This window comes from Hemicordylus capensis, chromosome 1 (assembly GCF_027244095.1).
Source record: "Hemicordylus capensis ecotype Gifberg chromosome 1, rHemCap1.1.pri, whole genome shotgun sequence".
Taxonomy (NCBI): domain Eukaryota; kingdom Metazoa; phylum Chordata; class Lepidosauria; order Squamata; family Cordylidae; genus Hemicordylus; species Hemicordylus capensis.
In genome coordinates this window covers 143660771-143682442 of record NC_069657.1, presented here as the reverse complement: position 1 = coordinate 143682442, position 21672 = coordinate 143660771, and the positions used below count along the sequence as shown (strand labels likewise).

General features: G+C 45.8%; 1 protein-coding gene across 2 annotated transcripts in view; it reads right to left on the bottom strand.

Annotated features, from left to right (window-relative positions):
* Positions 1-21672, bottom strand: part of SLC43A1 (solute carrier family 43 member 1) — a 48262-nt gene that overhangs the window by 14249 nt on the left and 12341 nt on the right. For both annotated transcript variants that reach the window (XM_053288907.1, XM_053288901.1), the window contains exons 2-8: positions 18314-18441; positions 16896-17073; positions 15249-15438; positions 14859-14914; positions 13455-13531; positions 1648-1740; positions 642-775 (exon numbers count right to left, since the gene is read on the bottom strand). In XM_053288907.1, the coding sequence (XP_053144882.1) occupies positions 642-775; positions 1648-1740; positions 13455-13531; positions 14859-14914; positions 15249-15438; positions 16896-17049 (704 nt within the window). In that variant the 5' untranslated portion in view covers positions 17050-17073; positions 18314-18441. The remainder of the gene's footprint in view (positions 1-641; positions 776-1647; positions 1741-13454; positions 13532-14858; positions 14915-15248; positions 15439-16895; positions 17074-18313; positions 18442-21672) is intronic.

The following is a 21672-nucleotide window of genomic DNA, read 5'->3' as shown; positions in this document are numbered from 1 at the left end:
AATGTGTGCGGAAAGGTGAACCCTATATAGTGACTGTTGCTGGTGTCTAGCTTGCTTTTTTTTTTTTAGAATGTGAGCCCTTTGGGGATAGGGATCCATCTTATTTATTTATTATTTCTCTGTGTAAACTGCCTTGAGCCATTTTTTGAAGGGCAGTATAGAAATCAAATTAATAATAATAATAATAATAATAATAATAATAATAATAATAGGTCCTTGGGAAGGACACGATGTCTGGATAAAACAAACCAGTCAATAACACCTGTCTGACTGTATAAACAAGAGATAATAATAATAATAATAATAATAAACCTGACCACTAGCTAGTCACTGCACCTGTGGGAGTTAAGGGTCTGTGAAGAAGGTGCGCCTTACTCAATGTGTGTGGTGTGTGTATTTGCCTGTCATGTTAAGACTTACTTAAGGGGCCAGCCAGGGAACAGGAAACCCCAAATGATTCCAACCTCTGCTCAACACAGGGTCTCTGTACAGAGTTACAGACTGTACTTGGAACAGCTGCATTTCCTCCCACAAGGGCCAGTATTTTTGCCCTTTCTGTCTATTGGCAATTGGATCAATGGGACAGGAACAGGAGCAGCTTTTTCCTCTTAGGACTGAATTGCCACATGGTTCCTACTTACGTGTAGGTGACCTCCTCGGGAGCTGGGAAGGACTCTGTGGGCCAATTGATCAAGCAGTTGAGGAAGATGAGGCTACCCAGGCCTAACCAGACGAACATGATGGTGATGAAGGAAACTCCCGAGTCATAGATCAACTGACAGCGATGGAACAGGAGACATGAGAAGGGAGGGATGGAACAGTGGAGAGGGCAGTGAAGGAGACCTCGGGTGGCTTTGGACATTCTACCAAAGCAGCAAGGGAGGAAGCATGGAGGGATTCATGTGCAGGGAGGAGCATGCATCCCTCTTGCAGAGAGATGCTTTCCATCTATGCATTGGAGAATGTGCATTCTGCCACAGAGGAAACCTGCATTCCACCTCTTTGCATGAGATGTACGAGCTATGACAGACAGAGCATGAATGACTCATGCTTCACCCCACCCCCCACAAAATGTACAAATCCACCCCTCCTGGGACAGGGATCGTGCTCTCTGGATGTTGCCCTGCCCTGCCTCCCTTTGCCAGCCTAAGACTTCTGCTAAAGAAAACCTTTCTGTACCTCTGTACCACTTGTAAGTGAATTAACTCCTTCAGCCAGAAAAGAAGCACATAAACCTAGATCTGGGGCTCTTGGATGCCTAGTAAAAGAGGGCACTGCACCAGGCAAATTAGTTGCTTCAAGCTTACCACATCCTATTCCAACCTCAGGAGAGCTGGTCTTGTGGTAGCAAGCATGACTTGTCCCCATAGCTAAGCAGGGTCTGCCCTGGTTGCATCTGAATGGGAGACTTGATGTGTGAGCACTGCAAGATATTCCCCTCAGGGGATGAAGCCGCTCTGGGAAGAGCAGAAGGTTTCAAGTTCCCTCCCTGGCTTCTCCAAGATAGGGCTGAGAGAGATTCCTGCCTGCAACCTGGGAGAAGCCACTGCCAGTCTGTGAAGACAATACTGAGCTAGATAGACCAATGGTCTGACTCAGTATATGGCAGTTTCCTATGTTTCCTATGTTCCTATTCTAAAAACATACCTTGACACCAGGAAAAGTAACGGCAGAGGAAGCATATGAACCAATCATGAGTGCCATGAAGGTAGAACGGAGATTCCCAAACATATTGGGCAGCTAAGAGAAAGTGAGAAAGCAGTTAGCAGAAATGCTCAGCCCCATGCTTTTCAACCCCGCCCCCCTGGCTTTTTGGCTTTTCTTTGGGTTTATTTACTACTTACATACGCATTTAAATGCCACTTTTTAGTCACATTGTGACCCCCAAAGCAGCTCAGAACCAGAAACAAAACACACACACACACACACCCAATCATTTTACAACCAATTAAGTCAAATGCCAGGATCCTTTATTTTCAGGAACTCTTTATTCAATTTTAAGTCCCAGAGAAAATCATGGAAATCCATTATTAGCTCTACAGACCATAATGGATACCAGATTTCAGACACCAAAAGGTAAGAGTCTCTCATTTTTCAAATTCTCCTCTCAAGAGCCTTCCTTTGCCCCATTCTTCAATTTCATTTGTCGTGAAAGGGACATATTCTTATTTTTTAACTTGCTCTTTTATTGAAAGGGGGGGCACCCTCTCTCCCACCCCCACTGCTCACTCTTTTAAGACTGAGCATAATTTATCACAGCTTAATAAGCTAAAATGCTTTAACCAACTTCTGTCCAGAGCTATTCAAAGTGGATTTTATTTCTTTCAATTCATGGGTGTGGTATATGACAATGACTGTATAGATGTTAGCTGCAACAGGCAGAGAACCAGAGAGTGGTAGTTACTCCAGTTTTAAAAATCCACAACAGAAGGGATTTGACCATTTTTCACATCCACGACATTATTGCCTTCTAATGTCTGCAGATCAAGCTGCTGTCCAGGGCACAGGAGCAGGGGCTGCTAAGAAGCCCGTGCCTCAAACATTCCAAAAAAGCAACCAAAATTCACCTTCTTATCAGGAGAGAGTTGTGCAGAGTTAAGATTCCCTGATATGTGTGTGGTGTAGGGGTAAGTTAAACTGGTTTCAAGCCAAGGAAATTCCTCTTTGAACATTATACATGCAGGATGGGGAGAGAACAGTGCAACCCTGAGCACACACAGTCAGAAGGAAGGTGCCCCCAAATCTACAGGATGCACTTCCGAGGAAGTGTGCTTTAATTGGGGTTGTTCCTTTGGAGTAAATATTTTACTCCAAATGCTGTCTTTGGAGCCGGCATTATGCCAACCAGCCCTTTGGCTTTGGTAAACAGAGGAGTACAGGGTGTCCCAGCCCGCTCCAGTTCTTTAACATATGCCCTTGCCTCAGGCATGGGGAAATGAGAGGCATGGCATTCAATCCTGCATTCTCATTGGCTGCCAACTCCCCACCTGACCTGTGCTCTGTGGGTGTTGTGCCTGCCTCTACAAAAAGGCAATGTGACCTAACTGGAGAATGGGAAGTAAGCACTGCTCCCCAAATGTTCTGGAAAGCAAGTGGAAATGAGCAGGGCCTCCCTGATCCCCAGGATTTGTGCAATGAAGCACAAAGCTCTATGCAAAGGAGGGAGGTAAGCACCAGGTGGCTGCTACAGGTCAGTTCTCCCTCAGGATAAGCCTCTCCCCCCTTCCTTCTGCCTTCCCCCTTATCTTTCTGCCAGCGTGGACTGCTTTGACATGACTCGGACGAACTCACCAGGAAAGAGAAAGGTCACTGTTGCTGCCAAGGTCAGAACACGCACCTTGCAACACGGGTTTTGTCAGGGCTGCGGTGATGACCAGGGGCAAAAAGAGGACAGGGCTCTTTTGTCTTGAATCATATAGAAGAGGAAATTCTGGCAAGTGCTGCTACTCTCAGGCACAGATGGTGGGCTGCACGTGCCCCAAACCCCTCTCTTCTACTGTGTTGATGAGAGATGCAAGAGCCCTACCCTCCTTGGCATCTGGTCACTCTGGCTATGTCGCCCACATGGCTGTGTCCTCAAAACAGCACTCACTGGAATCTCACACAGCAGGGAGGAGAAGGCATGGCACCCCTCCAAACACCTGCACGGGACACATCCCATACCTACACAGGCAAGATGAGGGCAAGCTACATGCACGTGCACAAACACACAAACACATCCCTGTACTGGTGGGGATCACACACCCTAAACTTGGAAAAGAGACACACACATACAGAGAAGAGAGATGTTTGAGCCTGTAGGGCTGAGTTGCCTCATGTTGTTCTGCACTAGTTTACTTGCTTAACATTCAGGGACCAAATATGTTCTCAAAGTAAGATGCCATCAAAAGCATCTGCTGCTAACTTCACCAATTCAAAGAGCACATGCAAAGTCTCAAAGAGAGAAACACTCAGAGAACTAGCAGGGCTGGAAGACAGGTACAGAACAAAACAGGCACCTGTGCCTTTGGTGGTGGTCTCAAAAGGACTTATTGCGGACAGATGGGCCCCCAAATATGGGTAGCAATCAAGGCCTTGTTTGAATACCAGCAGATGAGGAAGTACACCTGCTTCTTGGACAGACCTCTTCTTCAAACTGTAGATGGAGGCTCACATGTCTGCATACCCTTCAGATTTTGTTTTTCATTCCCCATGCACAGAAAACTAGCATGCCAGAGGAAAACCATTATCTCTGACACATAGTGGTCCATCCTGGTTTGGGAGCTATGTATGCTCCCAGTTTTCGGTTGTGTGGAGGCAAGGTAGGAGGAAAACCTGGGTAGCTTTTCCTCCTACTTGGCTTCCATACAATCACTTCCACCCACGTTTTCCTCTTACCTTGCTTCCACACAACCAAAAACAGAGTACACACAGCGCCCACATATGGGTAGAACACAGTTTTTTATTGTGTGAATGACCACATCATCTTCTATATGCAAGGGGTTGGGGGGGGGGGTTGTAATGGAAGAGTATTCCATCATGTCAGTCCTCATATAGTCTGACCCAGTACAGTCCAGAAATAGGTGTACCTCCTCATCTGCTATTTGTGAAAACTGAGCCCAGAAGGCATGAAGACAGGGCTTACAATAAAGCTGTGCTAAAGAAATCAACATTCTGCACCAAGAACAATTGGTATCTGTTATGGATGCCATGCAAATTAAGCAATAATTGCCTGTATTTTAGGGTTACAAGCCTGAATCTGTTCAATAGGCAGATGAATCAACTGAAGCTTTAGGGTGCAATCCCAAGCACACTTTCTAGAGATAAATCTCAATTTAAGTCAACGGGACTAACTACTGGGAAACATGCTTAGGGATCACCTTGCACACTGATGAATCACTGTTGAGACACAGTGGTATTTTTGCTGAAATTATTTTGGTTTTCCTGTGTTACAATAACAGGAAATGAGAAAGAAGATATTGAAGTGGGATGTCCCCTCTAAGAAGGGAGTCCACTGCTACCCACCAGTCATGATGCTGCTTCCCAATAACACTTCCTCACACAGAGAAGGCACCAACTGGCATATGACATCGCATTTGGCGATGACCAAATGACCCCATGAGATCACCCAACCCAGTACAGACACACACAGTGCACCACCAAGCAGCCAGAATGGGCTTTCTAGCATCCCTCCCTGTACAAGGCACCAGGGGGACACAAGTAGGAATCTTGCCTGGAAAACACAAATGTTTCAGGGGGCTGAAGTCATGCAGACCATTTTCATCACACAACGAGCCTCATCTCATGACTGGTGAGAAGGGCTCCAGAGCAGGCCGCAGGGAAGGCAGGTTAGACTTACCTTCCCTGCAGACGACCGCTCCTCCTGTGCTGAGCACGCTCCCCGTGCGCCCAGACGATTCCCTGCACGCCCATGCAGTGGGGAGGGGCAGGGGCAGGGATGTGTCGTTCCGGCCAGTGGAAATACCATAATGCACCACACAGGTGCGCGGTGCATCATGGGGATCTCCTCTCCCCTCCCTGGGCTCCCCACAGTCTGGCAGCCATGGCTGCAAGTAGCCACAGCTGACAGACAATTAAAAAATGGGGTTAAGGGAGTGCTTGCTCCCTCATTTTAAAGAGTGGCTACTTAGGTGGGTTTGCCGCCATGGTGCTACCAGGATCAGCCCGATCCTGGCAGTTCACATGCATGTGCTGGGCTCCCTTAGCCCGGTTTTGCACACGTGTGAATAGCCTCAACATGTTTGTATTAGGGCCTGGGTGAAAGTTGGGTCCAATAGCATCTTACACAGATTCTCCTGTATTTGCACTATTTTTTTCCTGTCAAAAATCACACATCACATCTGTGTCGATGCATTGCACCATAAAAACCAAGGATCTAATTGTTAATAGTGTTGTGAGGGTGCAGAATCATATGATTCTGCTAGATCCTCATGATTTTTATAACCCAAATCCAGCATCAAACAAAACTCACATCCAGGCTTATGAATTGTATCATGAGAGTCAGGGATCTAGTACTTCATGGCTGGAATCTAGAACTAAGGCATGGATCCTCATAATTTTCAGAGGCAGATTACAAAGAAAATCCCCATCTAATCACTGCTCACAGCCATGCGCCTAGCTAGCCCTCATCACTTACTATTTGTGCTGCACCTACTGCTTTACTGGGTGCCAGACTGCACTGTGAAAATAACTGATCCATGACTTTGGGACGCTGTCACTGTGCAAAAATACAGATGTGAGGCATGGATCCTAATGGATCCTCATGGTTGCTATGAACAAGCTAGCAAAATCCACATCACAGTTCATATCCACAAGCACAGTTTGCACCATAAAGATCACAAATGCAGTGCTTCATGGTGCAAAAACAGAGCTATGAGGCACAGATCATCACGATTCTTTTTCCTTTTTGAGACTATTATTGCCAAAGATAATAATGGACGGAAGGGTTTCAAAGCTCTGCCAAAAGAGCTTTGCACTGTTGTCCTTGGCAAATTGAATTTTCTGCAAAACTAAGAAGCTGGGTTTGCACAATTAGAATCACATATCCTTCCAACTCCCTTGAATAATTGTCCTTACTCCTTTGTTCACCTCTGTGAATTTTCCATTGTGAAGGAGGCACTCTAATCTACAGGAACTTAATGGGCTGGTTCAGATGATATAGTCCCAGCATATGTGATTAGGAATTGGACTTGCTGAGAACGCTTCTCAGGACATCCTCCACAGACAGCCTGATACCCTCTTACTGCATCCCTTTATTACATGAGGGGCACTGTTTATCCAAATGGCCCCTATATAGATGTGCTCCAAATATCTAAAGTACTTGGAGTGCGTGTGTGTGTCACTTGGATGAAAAGACCCATGAGATAAAGAGTCATGCCAAGAGGGCATTGGCATGTTCGTGGAGGGCGTCCAAACAGAGTGCGCTCTTGGCGCATCCATTTCTTAATTGTGTGTACCAAAGACCATATCATCCAACCAGCCCAACGTGAAGTTGGACCAAGAGTATATTTTTAGGGCTGGATGGAGAGAAGGTAGACTCAACTCTCTGGTGGTAGATCTCTGGGTGATTTGTGATAGATCAGCAAGAGTTTCTGACTCCTAATTGTGTAACAACAGCAACAACAAAAAGGGTCGTCGTCCCCCACACACACACACACACACAAATTAGGCAGCTGACATGAAGAAATATTGAGAGGAAACCAGGAATGGATTTTTGTGTGAAAGGACTGAGAGCTCAGTTCTGGTACTGGAAACAAATTCCTGGCCTGAGCATGTGCTGAGAGGCACCCTGTTCCTTAATTCTGTCTCCTCCCTCACCCCACCTCAGACATGGTTTTGCACATGGTTCCAGCTGGTGGAACTCAGGGCTAAAAACAACAACAGAGAGGAGAGCTGGTCTTGTGGTAGCAAGCATGACTTGGCACCTTTGCTAAGCAGGGTCTGCCCTGGTTGCATATAAGTGGGAGACTAGAAGTGTGCGCCCTGTAAGATATTCCTCTTAGGGGATGGAGCTGCTCTGGGAAGAGCAGAAGGTTACAAGTTCCCTCTTTGGCTTCTCCAAGATAGGGCTGAGAGAGATTCCCGCCTGCAACCTTGGAGAAGCCGCTGCCAGTCTGTGAAGACAATATTGAGCTAGATGGACCAATGGTCTGACTCAGTATATGGCAGCTTCCTATGCTCCTATGTTCCTGTCCCACAAGCCAGAAGTTTGCCCAACCCTGTTTTAGGGGTTGTTTCAGACTCCAAGTATCAGAGGGGCTGCCATAACCAGTAGGTTTTTGGGTGGATACAGAACAGCATCCATAAAATGCCACAGCAGGCCATGAGTTCACCATAGATTACCTCAGCTATCTGGCTCAGATTACCAGTAGAGAGATGCCCCTCTTCACAACTTGCGGGAAGTTCAGGGCCCACAAGGACTGGCTCTCACTCTCATTTTTGGCACTTGGGTTGTTTTCTTTTTCTTTCCTTTTTTCTTTTTTAAGCAATTAGTATGTTATAGCCACAGAGAGGAGAAACATACAACATATATTATTACAAAGTTGCACAAATAAACCATCCTTGTGGGTACCTATATTATCTCAAATTTTTACAAGAAATTACAGAAAAAGATGACAGCATCTAACAATTACTGTCTTGTTCTTCCAGGAAGAATATGGACATAATTTATCAGTTTGTGCATAAACGTGATGTTCCAGACTTTAGACAACCACTCCAACTGACCTGGAATGTTTTCATCTTCTACTTTTTAGCATAGCTCCCATAAGAGGAATCAGCTCTATAGTATGATGCTCTCTATTCACATTGTCTTCTTATAGCCCTAAACATAATTACTTCAGGCAACAGATGAAGTATGTATTCAAGAATTAACTTACTGTTATCTATTGCTTTTTCCAAATAAAATCAAATTTAAGCATAGTGCTACCAAATATAAAAACCAAAAGTAGCACTGTAGCTCTAGCAACATTTTAAATCTTTTATACATTTTTAGCTTTATATGGAATTGTCACAGATCTCTTGCATTTCATGGCCATTCTGCCCCATCACTTACATGTTGTATATATCTGCCAACTGAGAGGAATTCCTCATGCATCTGGCAAAGTGTGTTTTTGTCCATAAAAGCTTAAGAAAAAAAAAAATCCTATCAATGTTACTTAGTCTGGTATATATACTGCCACTAATGCAAGATTTTCTAAAAGTTCTCTCTTAAATGGCCACATATTGATGTAAAGAACCCTATTTTACATAAATAAAAACATTCTGTTGTAGAGACTTTTTTTATTTAGTTGGAAGATTTCTCTTCCATCTAATTTAGCTTTGTCTTATCCAGATCCACCAGCACACATACTGTATATCTGGATAATAATCCCTTGACCTTTTTGTGAACCTCTCAAAATTCCCTTCCTGGATCACCCCAGCTTTTACATGTAGATCACCAAAATCTCCTCACTAAACACTGTTCAGTCATGCCCATGGGGTGACCTGGGAAAATTATGGATCCAGCACGATGGTAGAAATAGCTAGAGCCTCATTATTTTCAAAGGCAGGGCACAAATCCACCATCTAATCACAGCTCACTTCCATGTTCATCAACATCAAGATCTGCGATTTATACTGCACCTCTCATTATATTGGACACCACACTGCACTAGAAAAATAATAGTTCTTCATGGTAACACAGCCCCTGAAAATGGACATAAGCTATGTTTGGAAGGTGGATTTGAGATGTGTGTGGGTAAAATAATGAGTATTCATGAGGATCTATGTCTTGAATCTATGTTTTTGCACCATAGATGTGTTTTATCATGAGGATCCATGCCTCAGATCTAGGTTTTTATAGGATGCTGAGAAGACACGTGAAACTCATCTGCCCTTCATTTCTTTTTGCTCTTCTTAGCTGCAGAGAGTTTGTTTGTCCACAGTTTTCCTTTAGTACAAAGTGCCACATCATCAAAGTTTCCACTTGTGTATCCCTAGTTCTCCAGACATGGGGCCAGAATGATGTAGCCCCATGCCATGCATTTTGAGATATAATACATGATTTGTATTCCCTGGCTGTGGTGCATGTACTTCTGGTGGTATGTGGTGATTGGTTGCAAAGTCCTATCCTCCATTGTGACTGTGGAGGCAGAGCCAGCAGGGAACAGTTATTTTGGGCTTTCCACTGACTTCAGTGGAAGTATTCTAACATATGCCACCCTCTTATACAAAGCTGATGTTATGGTGTTGTTGTTAGGACTGATCCTTGAGCAAGTGCAGGATTCTGCCTAACTTCAGCTCCTCCACTCCACCCAGCTCCCTCCCCCACTGTGCACTGGCAATGTTCCACCAGTGTAAAGATTATGCCAGCAGTAGCCTCACAGCAGAATGGTATTGCTGCACTGATGTCATTTTGTCTGCCAGCAGAGAAATGTGTTTCACCTGCACAGGCTGGTTTAGAAGCGGTCTTGTCCCCAACCCAGGGAGTATACATCAGGGACAGGATCATTCTGTTTGTTACACTGCAGATTCTCATACCTATTTCAATAACACAGACTAAGGATTTGGGGGGAAAGCACATGTATTTAAATGTAATCAGTTACAATGAGGGTGATTAATCAATTGAAACTACTATAACTAGATGACAGACCTAGTTAACTTTATGTCTGTTTTATTCTGTTTTTCTGACCACAGGAAGTAGAAGGAGAGCTATACAAGGAACAAGATCAACCCTCTGACCATATGAGGTCCTCACTGGAATTCTCCTCTCTGGTTTCTAAGATTTCACCAGGCTCTGCCACAAATATTCAAGCCTACTTTTGCACCTGTAAGGATGAGAAATCTGAGGTTTTCTGCAAATTAGTTCATGGAACACTGCATTCTGCATCCAATACCAAATCTTGTGCTTTTGGGCATAGTCAAAACATATACATAGCCCTGTCCAGAAGATTATATCTAAACTCAAACAAGAGCAAATATGCAATCAGTGTATCTAAAATGAAATGGAGACACTTGATGCACTGGTTACTGAAAGCCAAAGTTCTTGCCTCAAGCTACCATAAAAGAAGTATGAGCAAAACCAAAAGTATGAGCAAAACCAAGTTCTTGCCTCAAGCTACCATAAAAGAAGTATGAGCAAAACCAAACATTGTGCCAAGTGCTAACAAAAAAAGCGTGACTACTGAGCAACATCATGAGATCATTCACACAATCAAAAACTGTGTTCTACCCAGTTTGGGAGCTGTGTGTGCTCCCAATTTTCGGTGGTGTGAAAGCAAGGTAAGAGGAAAACCTGGTTAGAAGTGACTGTGTGGAAGCCAGGTAGGAGGAGAAGCCAGGTTTTCCTCCTACTTTGCCTGCATGCAATCACTTCTACCCAGGTTTTCTCCTACCTTGCTTGCAAACAACTGAAAATTGGGAGCACACACAGCTCCCAAATCGGGATAGAACACAGTTTTTGATTGTGTGAATGACCTCAGTGAAGGTCAGTGAATGAATGGATGGAATTTTATTACAGTCAATGTCCAGCTGTTAACACTAAATCACATAGAAAACAAAAAATACAAAATCAACATAGATTTAGTATGAAACCAACAAGAAAATCATTTAAATACTCAACCCTAGCACCCTGAATTAATTACTTTTTGGTTAACTGCTGCCAGATACGACAGGCTGAGACACAGAACCTAGCCACGTAATAAGATATGGTTGGGTTCTGGTCTGAAAGAGAAGAGAAACCTAACATTCAATAGACCTGCCTGGCAAATTCAATGAAAAAGGCAAGATTAAACCGTGGCGAATGTCTCGATAAAAAGAACAATGCAAAAGAACATGACCCACTGTTTTGACTTCACTCGCTTCACAAGGGCATGTGCATTTGGGAAGCGGGATGTCCTGATATCTGCCCTCAAGCAAAGCTGAGGGTGGAACATTAAAGACTCAGATCATTTTGCAGCTCCATATCCAGAATACAATATGCTGTCTAAGAGTCATTTTAGCATTGCCATATCCCAATGATACTAAGGAATCAGGGGAGAAACCATAAGACACAAGCTTGCTCAGTGAATAAGGCAAATGACAAGGTGCTGGGGAATGAACTGCGTAGCATTCTATCTGAAGAACCCCTGTGGCCACACACCCGACCTTGACAAAATGCTGTAGCAATCCTCGTTCCTCTGAACAGATAAACATCTTGCTGGTCATATGCAGTGACCTACCACAGCACCACCCCTCCCATTAACCAACTGCCATGCGTTTCTCCATTCTTGAGTGCTGATTAGCCTATTCCTGGGGTAATCGGAAGCAATTTCTGCTTAGATGCAAAGACAGACAGAGCTCCTGTACGTTTAGCAGCTGCACAGAAAAGGAAATTTCGGCAGATGCAAACTTTTCTCATCCCTCCATGACAACCTGAATGTACCAAAATGCCCTCCTCCACAGAACTATTAAAGGGACAGAAACCCTGTCCTCTTTGATCACCTGAAAAGGGTCAATGGAGGCTTTAACCATCTCCTGGGTCCACTGAGGGCTATTTGTATGCTATGCTTTAAAAAAAAATAATAATCCATATATTCTTCAACAAGGAGGCCCAAATTCTGAGCCAACCCAATAGAAATTCTGCATTCAGATTATGCAGATCAATCAATACTTGTCTGCATCTGTGTGTTTTTGTTTTGTATGATTTATTTTCAGCTAGAGGTTTTGTGGGACCTGGCATTTTGGGCAGGGTGAATTGCAGGATAAGACAGGGACAATAGGGGTGTACAGTAAAAGCATGGCCTACGCACAGGATGAGTACTTGTTCTGCTAGCCCTGAAGTGCCCTTTGGCAGACACCCCAGAGAAGGGAACTGTGTTGAGAAAAGGTTCCCCAGGATTCTGTTCATGCTGACTCCAAGAGGGTCCAGCCACTCACTAGTTCCACAATTGCTGTGAGATGGGGAGAGAGGCAATAGTGGCAGGACTGTAAGTTGCAGTAGCGGTTAGAGTGTCGGACTAGGAGTGGTGAGACCTGGGTTCAAATCCTTGCTCGGCCACGAAGCTCACTGGGTGGTGATGGGCCAGTCACTCTTCCTCTCAGCCAAACCTCTTCCACAGGGTTGTTGGGAAGCCAGCATGGTGTAGTAGTTAGAGTGCTGGACTAGGACCGGGGAGACCCGAGTTCAAATCCCCATTCAGCCATGATACTTGCTGGGTGACTCTGGACCAGTCACTTCTCTCTCAGCCTAACCTACTTCACAGGGTTGATGTGAGGAGAAATTTATGTAGTACACTGCTCTGGGTTCCTTGGAGGAAGAGCGGAATATAAATGTAAAATAACAACAACAATAATAATAAAAATGGGAGGGGGAGTCGCCCTCTGCTCAACAGAGGAAGAGTGAGATATAAATGTGATAAATAAACCAGCAGAGCACAGTGCAAGGCAGACCCCAAGGGCCCAATATGAAGTAGAACCATGGGGAAGGCTCCAGATGTCCCCAAGACAAAGAAAAATCAGGACTTTGTTCACACACACCCGGCTATTGCTACCTGATCATTGAAAGATATACATTAAGCCTGTTCTCACAACCGAAATCAGGGTTGAAGGAGCATCCAGCCAGGCTCCAATTCTCATGCACACTTCCTCCACCCTCAATATGAATGGATGGATGGATGGATCTTCATTTCAATCACCAACCAGAAGCAAAAGCATAAACAAAAACAAATGCTACTAATATGCCAATTGACCAAAGAAGTAAATTCCACTCTCAGTACAATTCTGGGTAAACTGTGTTGGTTGGCCGCCACCATCCTACCCAGATCAGGGGTAGCACACAATCATTCCTCGCTCCTACCTCAGTTTTCACTGACATATGACCAGTTCTCAGGAGCACCCCAAGGCTTGAAGCCTGGCTGGCCACTCCTCCTACCCTGATTTTGGTGGCTTACTGTCATTTTCTAGTGAGAAGCCCATCTCAGTGTTGTCGCCATACTTACAGTTAGGGAGGTGAAGGTCAGGCAGATTCCACCAAAGCCATTCAGGGAAAGACCAAGAAAAATCAGTGGGGAAAGAACTGGAAAGACAGAATGAGAACATGGAATGAACAAATGGGCAGTGCCAAAAAAAAGGGGCTTGTTGTAAGAGGGCATAAATGGAAGGAAAGGTGGGGCGGAGGAAGGAAGAGTGAGGCAGCAGCAAGCCTGGAGATCCCCACATGAGTTTGTTGAAAAAGGGAGGGAATTAGCCCATGGCTGCCAGTTTGCCTCAGAGAACTATACTATCACTTTAGCATCCCTACAGGAAGATGCAGCTAACTAGGGCTTCTTCAGCCCTCCTGTTCCTCAAGTTCCATTATTCACAGCATACCACTATGTTCTCCTCGCCTAAGGGAGCAGCTCCACATCAAAAGACTTGGTGGTTGTGGCTTGCTTTTAATGGACAGTAGAGCCAGGCAGAGTCTGAGAGGTCTTGCAGTCTGTCCTTGCGTAAGGGGACCCGACACCAAGCACCTGCCCCTTTCTACTGATCCTGCTCAGTGACTTAAGTACCTTATTGACCTAATTCAGTCTAACAACTTAGACCCACAATTATTGCAGAGTCTAATGTGGAGGTGTCCAGCAACTCCTCTTATGTGGTTAGTCTGGATCAGTTTCAGTGTGTGACTCCTGAGGATGTGGACAAGCTACTTGGAACAGTGCTGCCTACCACCTGTTCTCCTGACCCCTGTCTAACATGGCTTATACTATCTGGTGGGCGGGTTGTTGTAGAAGGTCTAGTAGACTGACCACAGGGCGGGGCTCCATGGCCACCTCTCTCCTGGGGGGCACCCAAATGCTCTGGGAGGCCTCACCAGAGCCCCGCTGCCGCTGCCCAGCCCCTGCCCTGCACGCCACCACAATTTCCCCCTCTTCACCGCCAGGGGGGTGAGCAGAGCAGAGCAGGCCACCACCATCTCCGGCGGCAGGTGGAGGCGGGCCTCCTCGGCCTGCACGCATGCGCAGTTGGAGTATGGAGTGTCACATCCCCAAGGAGGCCAGTCTGCGCAGGCCGAGGAGGCCTGCCTGAGCCTGCCGCCACCAGAGGGGGAGTGACCTGCTCCCTTCCCCTCAATGAGACAAAGAGAGAGTCGAGATGGGAGAAGCCCATGGGAAGAGAGGAAGGAAGGATCTTCATATTGTAGTGTAGCATAGGTCTTAGTACACGTACTACAGAGAACAGACTAGAAACAGCCTTCTGCTAGGAACTCACTTCTGGTAATAAATAACTCCACCCCCAACAGCTTACTAGAGCTCCAGCATAGCAGGGGGTTAACCACAGTTCTCCAGGCTGTAACTTGACAACCTTATTTCAAACAATCTGCAACACAAAGATGCCAATTGGGACATTGCTGTCCTTCCCACCTGGTGGTTTGTAGGCAGCCAGGGCCATGAGAGCACAGGAAAGCGAAAAGCTGGCACTGCAGAGAAAGCAACAGATACATCAGAGCAATGTGGGGCTTCAGCATGCTCACAGACATTTGAGGAAATAATTCTTTATGCCTCCAGCTCACCTTCTCCTCCCTCCCAAACCACAATCGACTCTCTCAGCTCTCCTCCTGAGCGTCCAGTTCCCCGCCCTGTCAAATAGACCTTATCCCAACCAAGAATCCACTCTCTGCACCTATTTTCTCTTTTCTTTGAGCTATTCACCTCTTCCCTAGCACTCCCATGATGCTTTCCTCTCCCTGGATATCTTTTTACTCAGGGCCCATTTGCCATTTGCCCCCGGATCTGGGTTTTTTTGCTCCATACCTGCCAACCAGACGGAGTGGCCTGGGGCCAAATCGGTCCATTAATATTCCTAGGGGCAAGGTGGCAGCACTCAGCAAAAAGGAGCCGATGGTGAAACCCAGGTTGAGCATCTCCTCCTGTTCCACACAGCTGGGCCAAGAATGAGGCATAACAGCCAAGGCTGAGGCCGAGTCGTTGGTGTCATTCTTACCTAAAGGTGAGGAGGCAAAGAGAATTGGACCCTTCCCTCTCCAACACAACCCCCCCACACACCTTTTGCAACCATCCTGTACGAGTTTATTCTGCCCATGAGAAAACAATGTCAGATCCTGTTGTTCACCCTCCTCTGTTGAAGAAAACAATACTTTAATGTGTCTCACAGCAGGCAGAGAAGGAAGGTGAGCCACAGGACCTAGGGCAGGAGGTGCAGGTGTTACGCTCTCTCACACTGTCTCTCTGCCATTAAAGGTACAGGTAAATTGGCTAAGTTGGCCACACCTAGCCCAGCATGAAGGGCAGGGATCTCTCTGAGATATGGACTCATGAGACAAAACTGATGAGGGAAAGGAGTTCCCCTGGGGCAGGGCCAGGGAGGGTGCTGCTTTGATCCAGATTTACCGATGGGGAGGAATGGGACTTTCAAACACTTTGCCCCTAGAACATGTATGATTATCAAATCACTATCTGTCTCACTACCTGTCACTGGTTGAATGGCTTGGTTGGGGCGGGGGGGGGGGTGGAGTGGCTTGCCTGAGATATTGCTCCACATGAAAGAAGAAGTATATGAGATGATCAACTCTAAAGACAAAGCTGAGGCATGAGATGAGGAACTTTCTGCAAGGGGACACCACTGAAGGAGAAGGGTGGGTATCTCTGGGGAGCGGCTCATACAGAAAACAGTGAGAATCAGATGCTCTCTTCCGAAACTGTGCCTGAGTCGCCTGCCTTCTCCTGCCACTGCTGCCTACTATTTTGCACATCCACCACATGTGACAAGTCCCAGCACCAGCACCTGCCAGAAAAGGAGAGGCTGGCAAGCTTGGGAAGGCACCAAGGTGTCAGACAAGGGTCTTCCCCAGTTTTACCTGACGACACCAGGGCCTGGACCTGGCACCTTCTGCGAGCAAAGCATGTGATCTACCCTGAGCTACAGCCCTTCCCATGAGGTAATAGATCCAACATGCCCACCTTGATCTGCTATAAGCACTGCACCATCAATCACTCAAACCCCAACACTGTCACGTCCTTGGAAAGCCAAAGAGGTATCCTTGAAAGAGAGGTGACTATCACTCCTATCGAGGCTGAAGCTGATGTGCCCATGTTCTGTGGGTCTTCCGCTCAGTCTCTAGACAACATGGTTGCTATAGTGTTAATCATGCAGGCAGAAACACATTTTCTATCAGGTTCATTTATAACTCTGCTCCTCACTCCCATCCAGTGCCAGAACACGTCTGACTGGTTTGGAAAATGTCAGAAGCTCTTTGGCAATCCCAGGATGACTGGGAGCCTCGGCAGAATGGGGAGAGAGGAGGGGGATCCACAGCGCCTTCTGAATGAAGGGATCAGCTCAGGCCACTACTTGCAACTCATCCCACCCTTTGCCGACCACTTTCTGATCATACCTGCCCCCTTCATTCACCTGCAAGGCCCTGACTTCTCTCCTCTCACCTGTGCAAACATGGGAGTACAATCCCTCACATTTAAGCATGATGAGCAAGGAGCCCCAGCCCAGCAGAACTGCCGAGAAGAAGAGATTTTCCACCACGGCAGTGCAGGCCATCCACCACCGTCGGCGGTACGCCTGCTGTAGGGTTGGTGCCATCTTCCTTCTGGCTTGGAGACCAGGCTGAAAACATGGAAAATTCATTGTCACTCTGCAGCATCCCATGACACCTCCAGACCACTGCTGCCAGAACCTCAGGGGCATACTCGTGAGTCAAATGGGCCATAACCCAAAATTTGGCTTTAAAAAAGCCAAATCTGGCAACAGAGCTCCAGACCTGAAACACAAAGACCAACCCACCCAGGGGCTGGCCCAGGAACCCTGCCATTCCCATGTCGCACCCTCTCTGGCAAGCTGGCCCTTGGCAGAGAAAGAACAGTGGGGTGTCATTCACTATCCCAATGACAAGGAACAGGGAATAACAGGTGGTGGCTGGGAAGGGACTGGATTCAAAACGAAACACCAGATGCCGCTTCAAATTTATCACATCAGAAAGAAGTTTCTGGGAATCAAGACATCAGGAAAATACAACATATTATTTGCATTATAATAGAGCTAGTTCTGGTGCAACACCCTGTCTTCATGGATTATTAAGGGGGTGGGGGCAGCTTTCAGCTTTATTTTAGCAGTGGAAGACAAGGGTACAGCTAGCGAGGCTAAAGTAAAGATAAGGCACGGGGGGGGGGAGAAAACACAGCAGCTGCCAAGAGTTTGTGTCCCTGGTTTGCGATAACTACTCAACTCCACTGTCAGTGTCCTGTGGTGACATAAAGAAGAGAGCATCAGCCTGGAAGCAGGCTCCAGCCAGGGGGCCCAAGAGCTGCAGGGAAGCTGCTGCACCCCCTTTCCCCTCCCAGCAACCTCACGCAGCAAACCTGCCAGCTGCTCTGAGTCACTGACAGAGAGTGCTGCCTAATTCAGGAGATCCCTACAAATATTCAGGAAACAATTCTTTTCTGTTCCCCACTCCTTTTGCAGAAGAAAACAAGAAACGTGAGGTTTGAAATAGTTATGTGAAGTCACTCAGAACCTTAGCAATGAAGTGGCTAACAAACCAAACCAAAACCACAGCAACAAATAACTTGCAAGCAAAAGGTTTTAAACAGCCCTGCGAGGGAGCTTAGGCTGCAAGAAAGCAACTTGCTCAATGGTGTCCAGGGAGCCTTATGGCCAACCAGGAGTTTCCGTACTGGAATAATGTTATTGGCCAGCCTTACCAGGCTGTTGTTGTATGGGTTATTACTGTGACCGTGTATGTGAAATGCTTTGAACATTTTGGAAAACAACAGATGAATGTTCACAGCCATCATGTGCCCAAAAAGAGCAGGGGCCTGATTGCCCAACCAAGGGACTTTATCCTTACTTGTAAGGGCTCCAAGTGTTAAGCCAACCTCCTGAGTTCTGAAGGCAGTCTTTTGATTTGGAACATTTGGGGCTGGCCGTTCTGAAGTCCCACAGATCCAGGACAGTTCTGGGCTGATTTAATACTTCCTGTAATGAGAGAGAAGGGGAAATAAACAGCTTGGTAATGAAATTCAGAGATGACACTAGATCCAAAAGTATTTTTAAACATGCACAATTGGGGAGGGGGGAAATTCAGATAGCTCCTAAAGCAGAGAGAAGCATATGAAAAAGTGGCAAAAAATAACACCAGACAGTTTAGCACGGAAGCTGAAAAAGGAGTCCTAAACACAGATGTTGCCTGTGGGATACAAAGCAAAAAAGCAGCTGTTGCCTGAAACACTTTGGAAGCAATATCGCAGGCCTGATGTAATATAGTCCCTTGAATGTTACAGAAGGTAAACTAACATAAATTAGTGGCTAGGAGGTGAAATGGCCAGCTTCTCTGGCATAGAGTTCCCTAGGTGTATGTGAGCAGATACTAAAAGGGAAATGAACACCAGGGGTGAAATATTCCATTGTGCCTCATACTTTCCCCAAGGTATGGAATGAAAGAATGGGAAAAGAATGGAATGAAGAATGGACTAGAGGAATCAATGTTTTCCTTGTTTCCTTGCCCCAAACTACCTAAGTAAGGTGATCAGATGCAAAGGATGACAGGGTGGGATTTCAGTGTGCACAGCTTTTCTCAGCCCTGCATAGCCCTGCCAAACAGATCTATGAAAGAGACAGGAGCCCTTAGCATGCAGGCATTCTCACTGTAAGTTCTTTGATGTCCCCCAGCATCTACGAGCATCATAGCGATGCAGTCAACAGACCTAATGAAAATTAAGAGCATTATAGCAAAGTTGTACAATTTATTCCAGGCTAGCATTTGGATTCAGATGAGTCAAATGGGATTTGTAGCCCCAAGAACACACACGCGGGGAGGGGAAGAGAGAAAGAGAGACTCACATCACATGAATTTTCGTTCAGATGTGCTTGACAGGTTGTAACGATCCTCTCCCCTCCCCTTTCTGTCTTGTTCTCATTGATCCTTGGGGGCAGTGACCTCTTCCCTAACCCCATTGCTTCTAGTGGTCTGTAAACTGTTCTGTATATGGGTAAAGGTAAAGTGTACCATCAAGTTGGTGTCGACTCCTGGCAACCACAGAGCCCTGTGGTTGTCTTTGGTAGAATACAGGAGGGGTTTACCATTGCCTCCTCCCGCGCAGTATGGGTTGTGTGTATATAAATAAATTATTCCAAGTTATCTTTCACAAATGTATAGACCTGAGGTCTGAATATAGTGTTTTGAAGAGCAATTCACTAAATTCAGACCTCAGGTCTGGATATTTGTGATAGATGACTTCAAAATAGTTATTTATATAAGCACTACCCATATACAGAACACTTTACAGACCATTAGAAGCAGGGGTGGGGGGAAGAGGTCACTGCCCCCAAGAATCAATGGGAGCAAAATAGAAAGGAGAGGGGAGAGGATGGTTACAAACTGAGACAGGTTATTTCCCTCCTTACTAGTTCTGTATGTTTGCAGCTTTAAGAGTCAGTATTGCATTCATTTAACCCTTTTTCGGAAATTATGTTGTATGTGTGTACAGGTATCTGTACACATGTTCATGCTTTTGCGTACATATGTTCATTTAAAAAGTGAACCCAGGCAGTGTTTCCTCTAAGGCGTGCGCACATGCGCATACTCACAAGTTTTTTGATGTCCGTTCGGTTAATTTTAGATTCCACTCAGGTTGAATCAGGAAGGCCCCATTCTAAATGTATGTGCACACACACTGCCTTGATACTTGTCTTATGTTTCTTTTTAGAATATGAGCCCTTTGGGGACAGGGAACCATCTTATTTGTTTGTTATTTCTCCCTGAGCCATTTTTGGAAGGGCGGTATAGAAATCGAATTAATAAAAATAATAATAATAATAATACTGCCACCCAGAACAAAATGTATTCCTTTGAACACATCAAAGAATTATAGAGAACTCTGAACCTAGGAACAGATTCCTCAAATGTAGGGACCTGTTCCTAGAAAGTGTACTATTGTATGTGCATTGAGAAAAATGTGTGAATAAGTTTATGTGCATACAGATCTATATATGCATACACTATATACACCAATTCTATGTATGCTGAAAACAACATGTTTTCATGTTTTCAGAAGAGGGTTATTGATATATTAAAAGTAATGATGCATGAATACACTTTACACAGTCACTCTGCTTATAGCCAGGTACTTCTCTTAACTGGTCCCAACTAGATGGCAGAAAAGGGGTTGGTGTTAATCCAATTAGTTGGTTGTGTTAATCATTTGCCATGAGCAAAAGTGACAAAACTACTCATCTCAGCAAACCATGAAAATAGGGACACAGAAGTGAGCATTTTAAAATAGTGCAAACTGACCAAAGTTGGTGTCATCCTGTGAAGATCAGTAATTCATGCATGTTTAACCCATGCCTCCTTTATAGTGTTGGCCAGAAAGGGTGAAATGTCTAAGAAGTAGTAATAGGCAACAGCATTGGGAGCCACATTTACCAGCTTATCTTCATCAGTTTCTCATCTCTGGACAGCCAAGGACAACTGTAAGATCTGCCAGCAAAGGGACTCTGCTGTGCTTTTTGCTGTTACGTTGTGGGCTGCCTACCTATTTTCTGGATAACTGTAAAAACTTCCAGCTGGGTCTGTAGCTGCTAGAAGGAGGGGCTGGCAGCCATTGTAGCTAGAAAGGCAAGGGAAGTGCCAAAAGCGCAGACATCAGCGCAGCCGATGGCCGTCCTCCTGTAGGTGGCCACTGAAGCAAACCTCCAAAGGGGGCTGGCCTTTGGGGGTGAGCTTCAGGGATGGGACTGAGGGGGCTGGGGCAAGCCATGCTGTCACTTTTAAAAACTTCTCTCTTTATTAACTAAGTCTATACAGGAATGCATTTGGGTGTATCTGGAGATGGGGGCAGGGGTGTTCACTGTCCCTGGAGCTATTCCAGTGGTGGTAGGGAACAGAGGAAGATGTGGCATTGGCAGGCTGTCACAGGGGAAGGGAGATCAGAAATGTAATAGCTGTTACTCCTCCCACCCTCCCTGCCAGCTCTTTGACCTTAGGGAGCAGTACCAACCTCCCACAGAACCTCACCTTGCTTCTCTGTAATGCAAGGCCTGTTCAAAATAAAACAGAAATCATCCACGATTTGATTGTGGATGATGGAGCTGACCTGGTATGTATGACAGAGACCTTGATGGGGGAGGCTAGTGGCCCAGCTTCTCCCGGCAGGATACGCTTGTGGAGCAACTGAGAGGTGGCTGTGGTCTATAAGAATTTTTCCG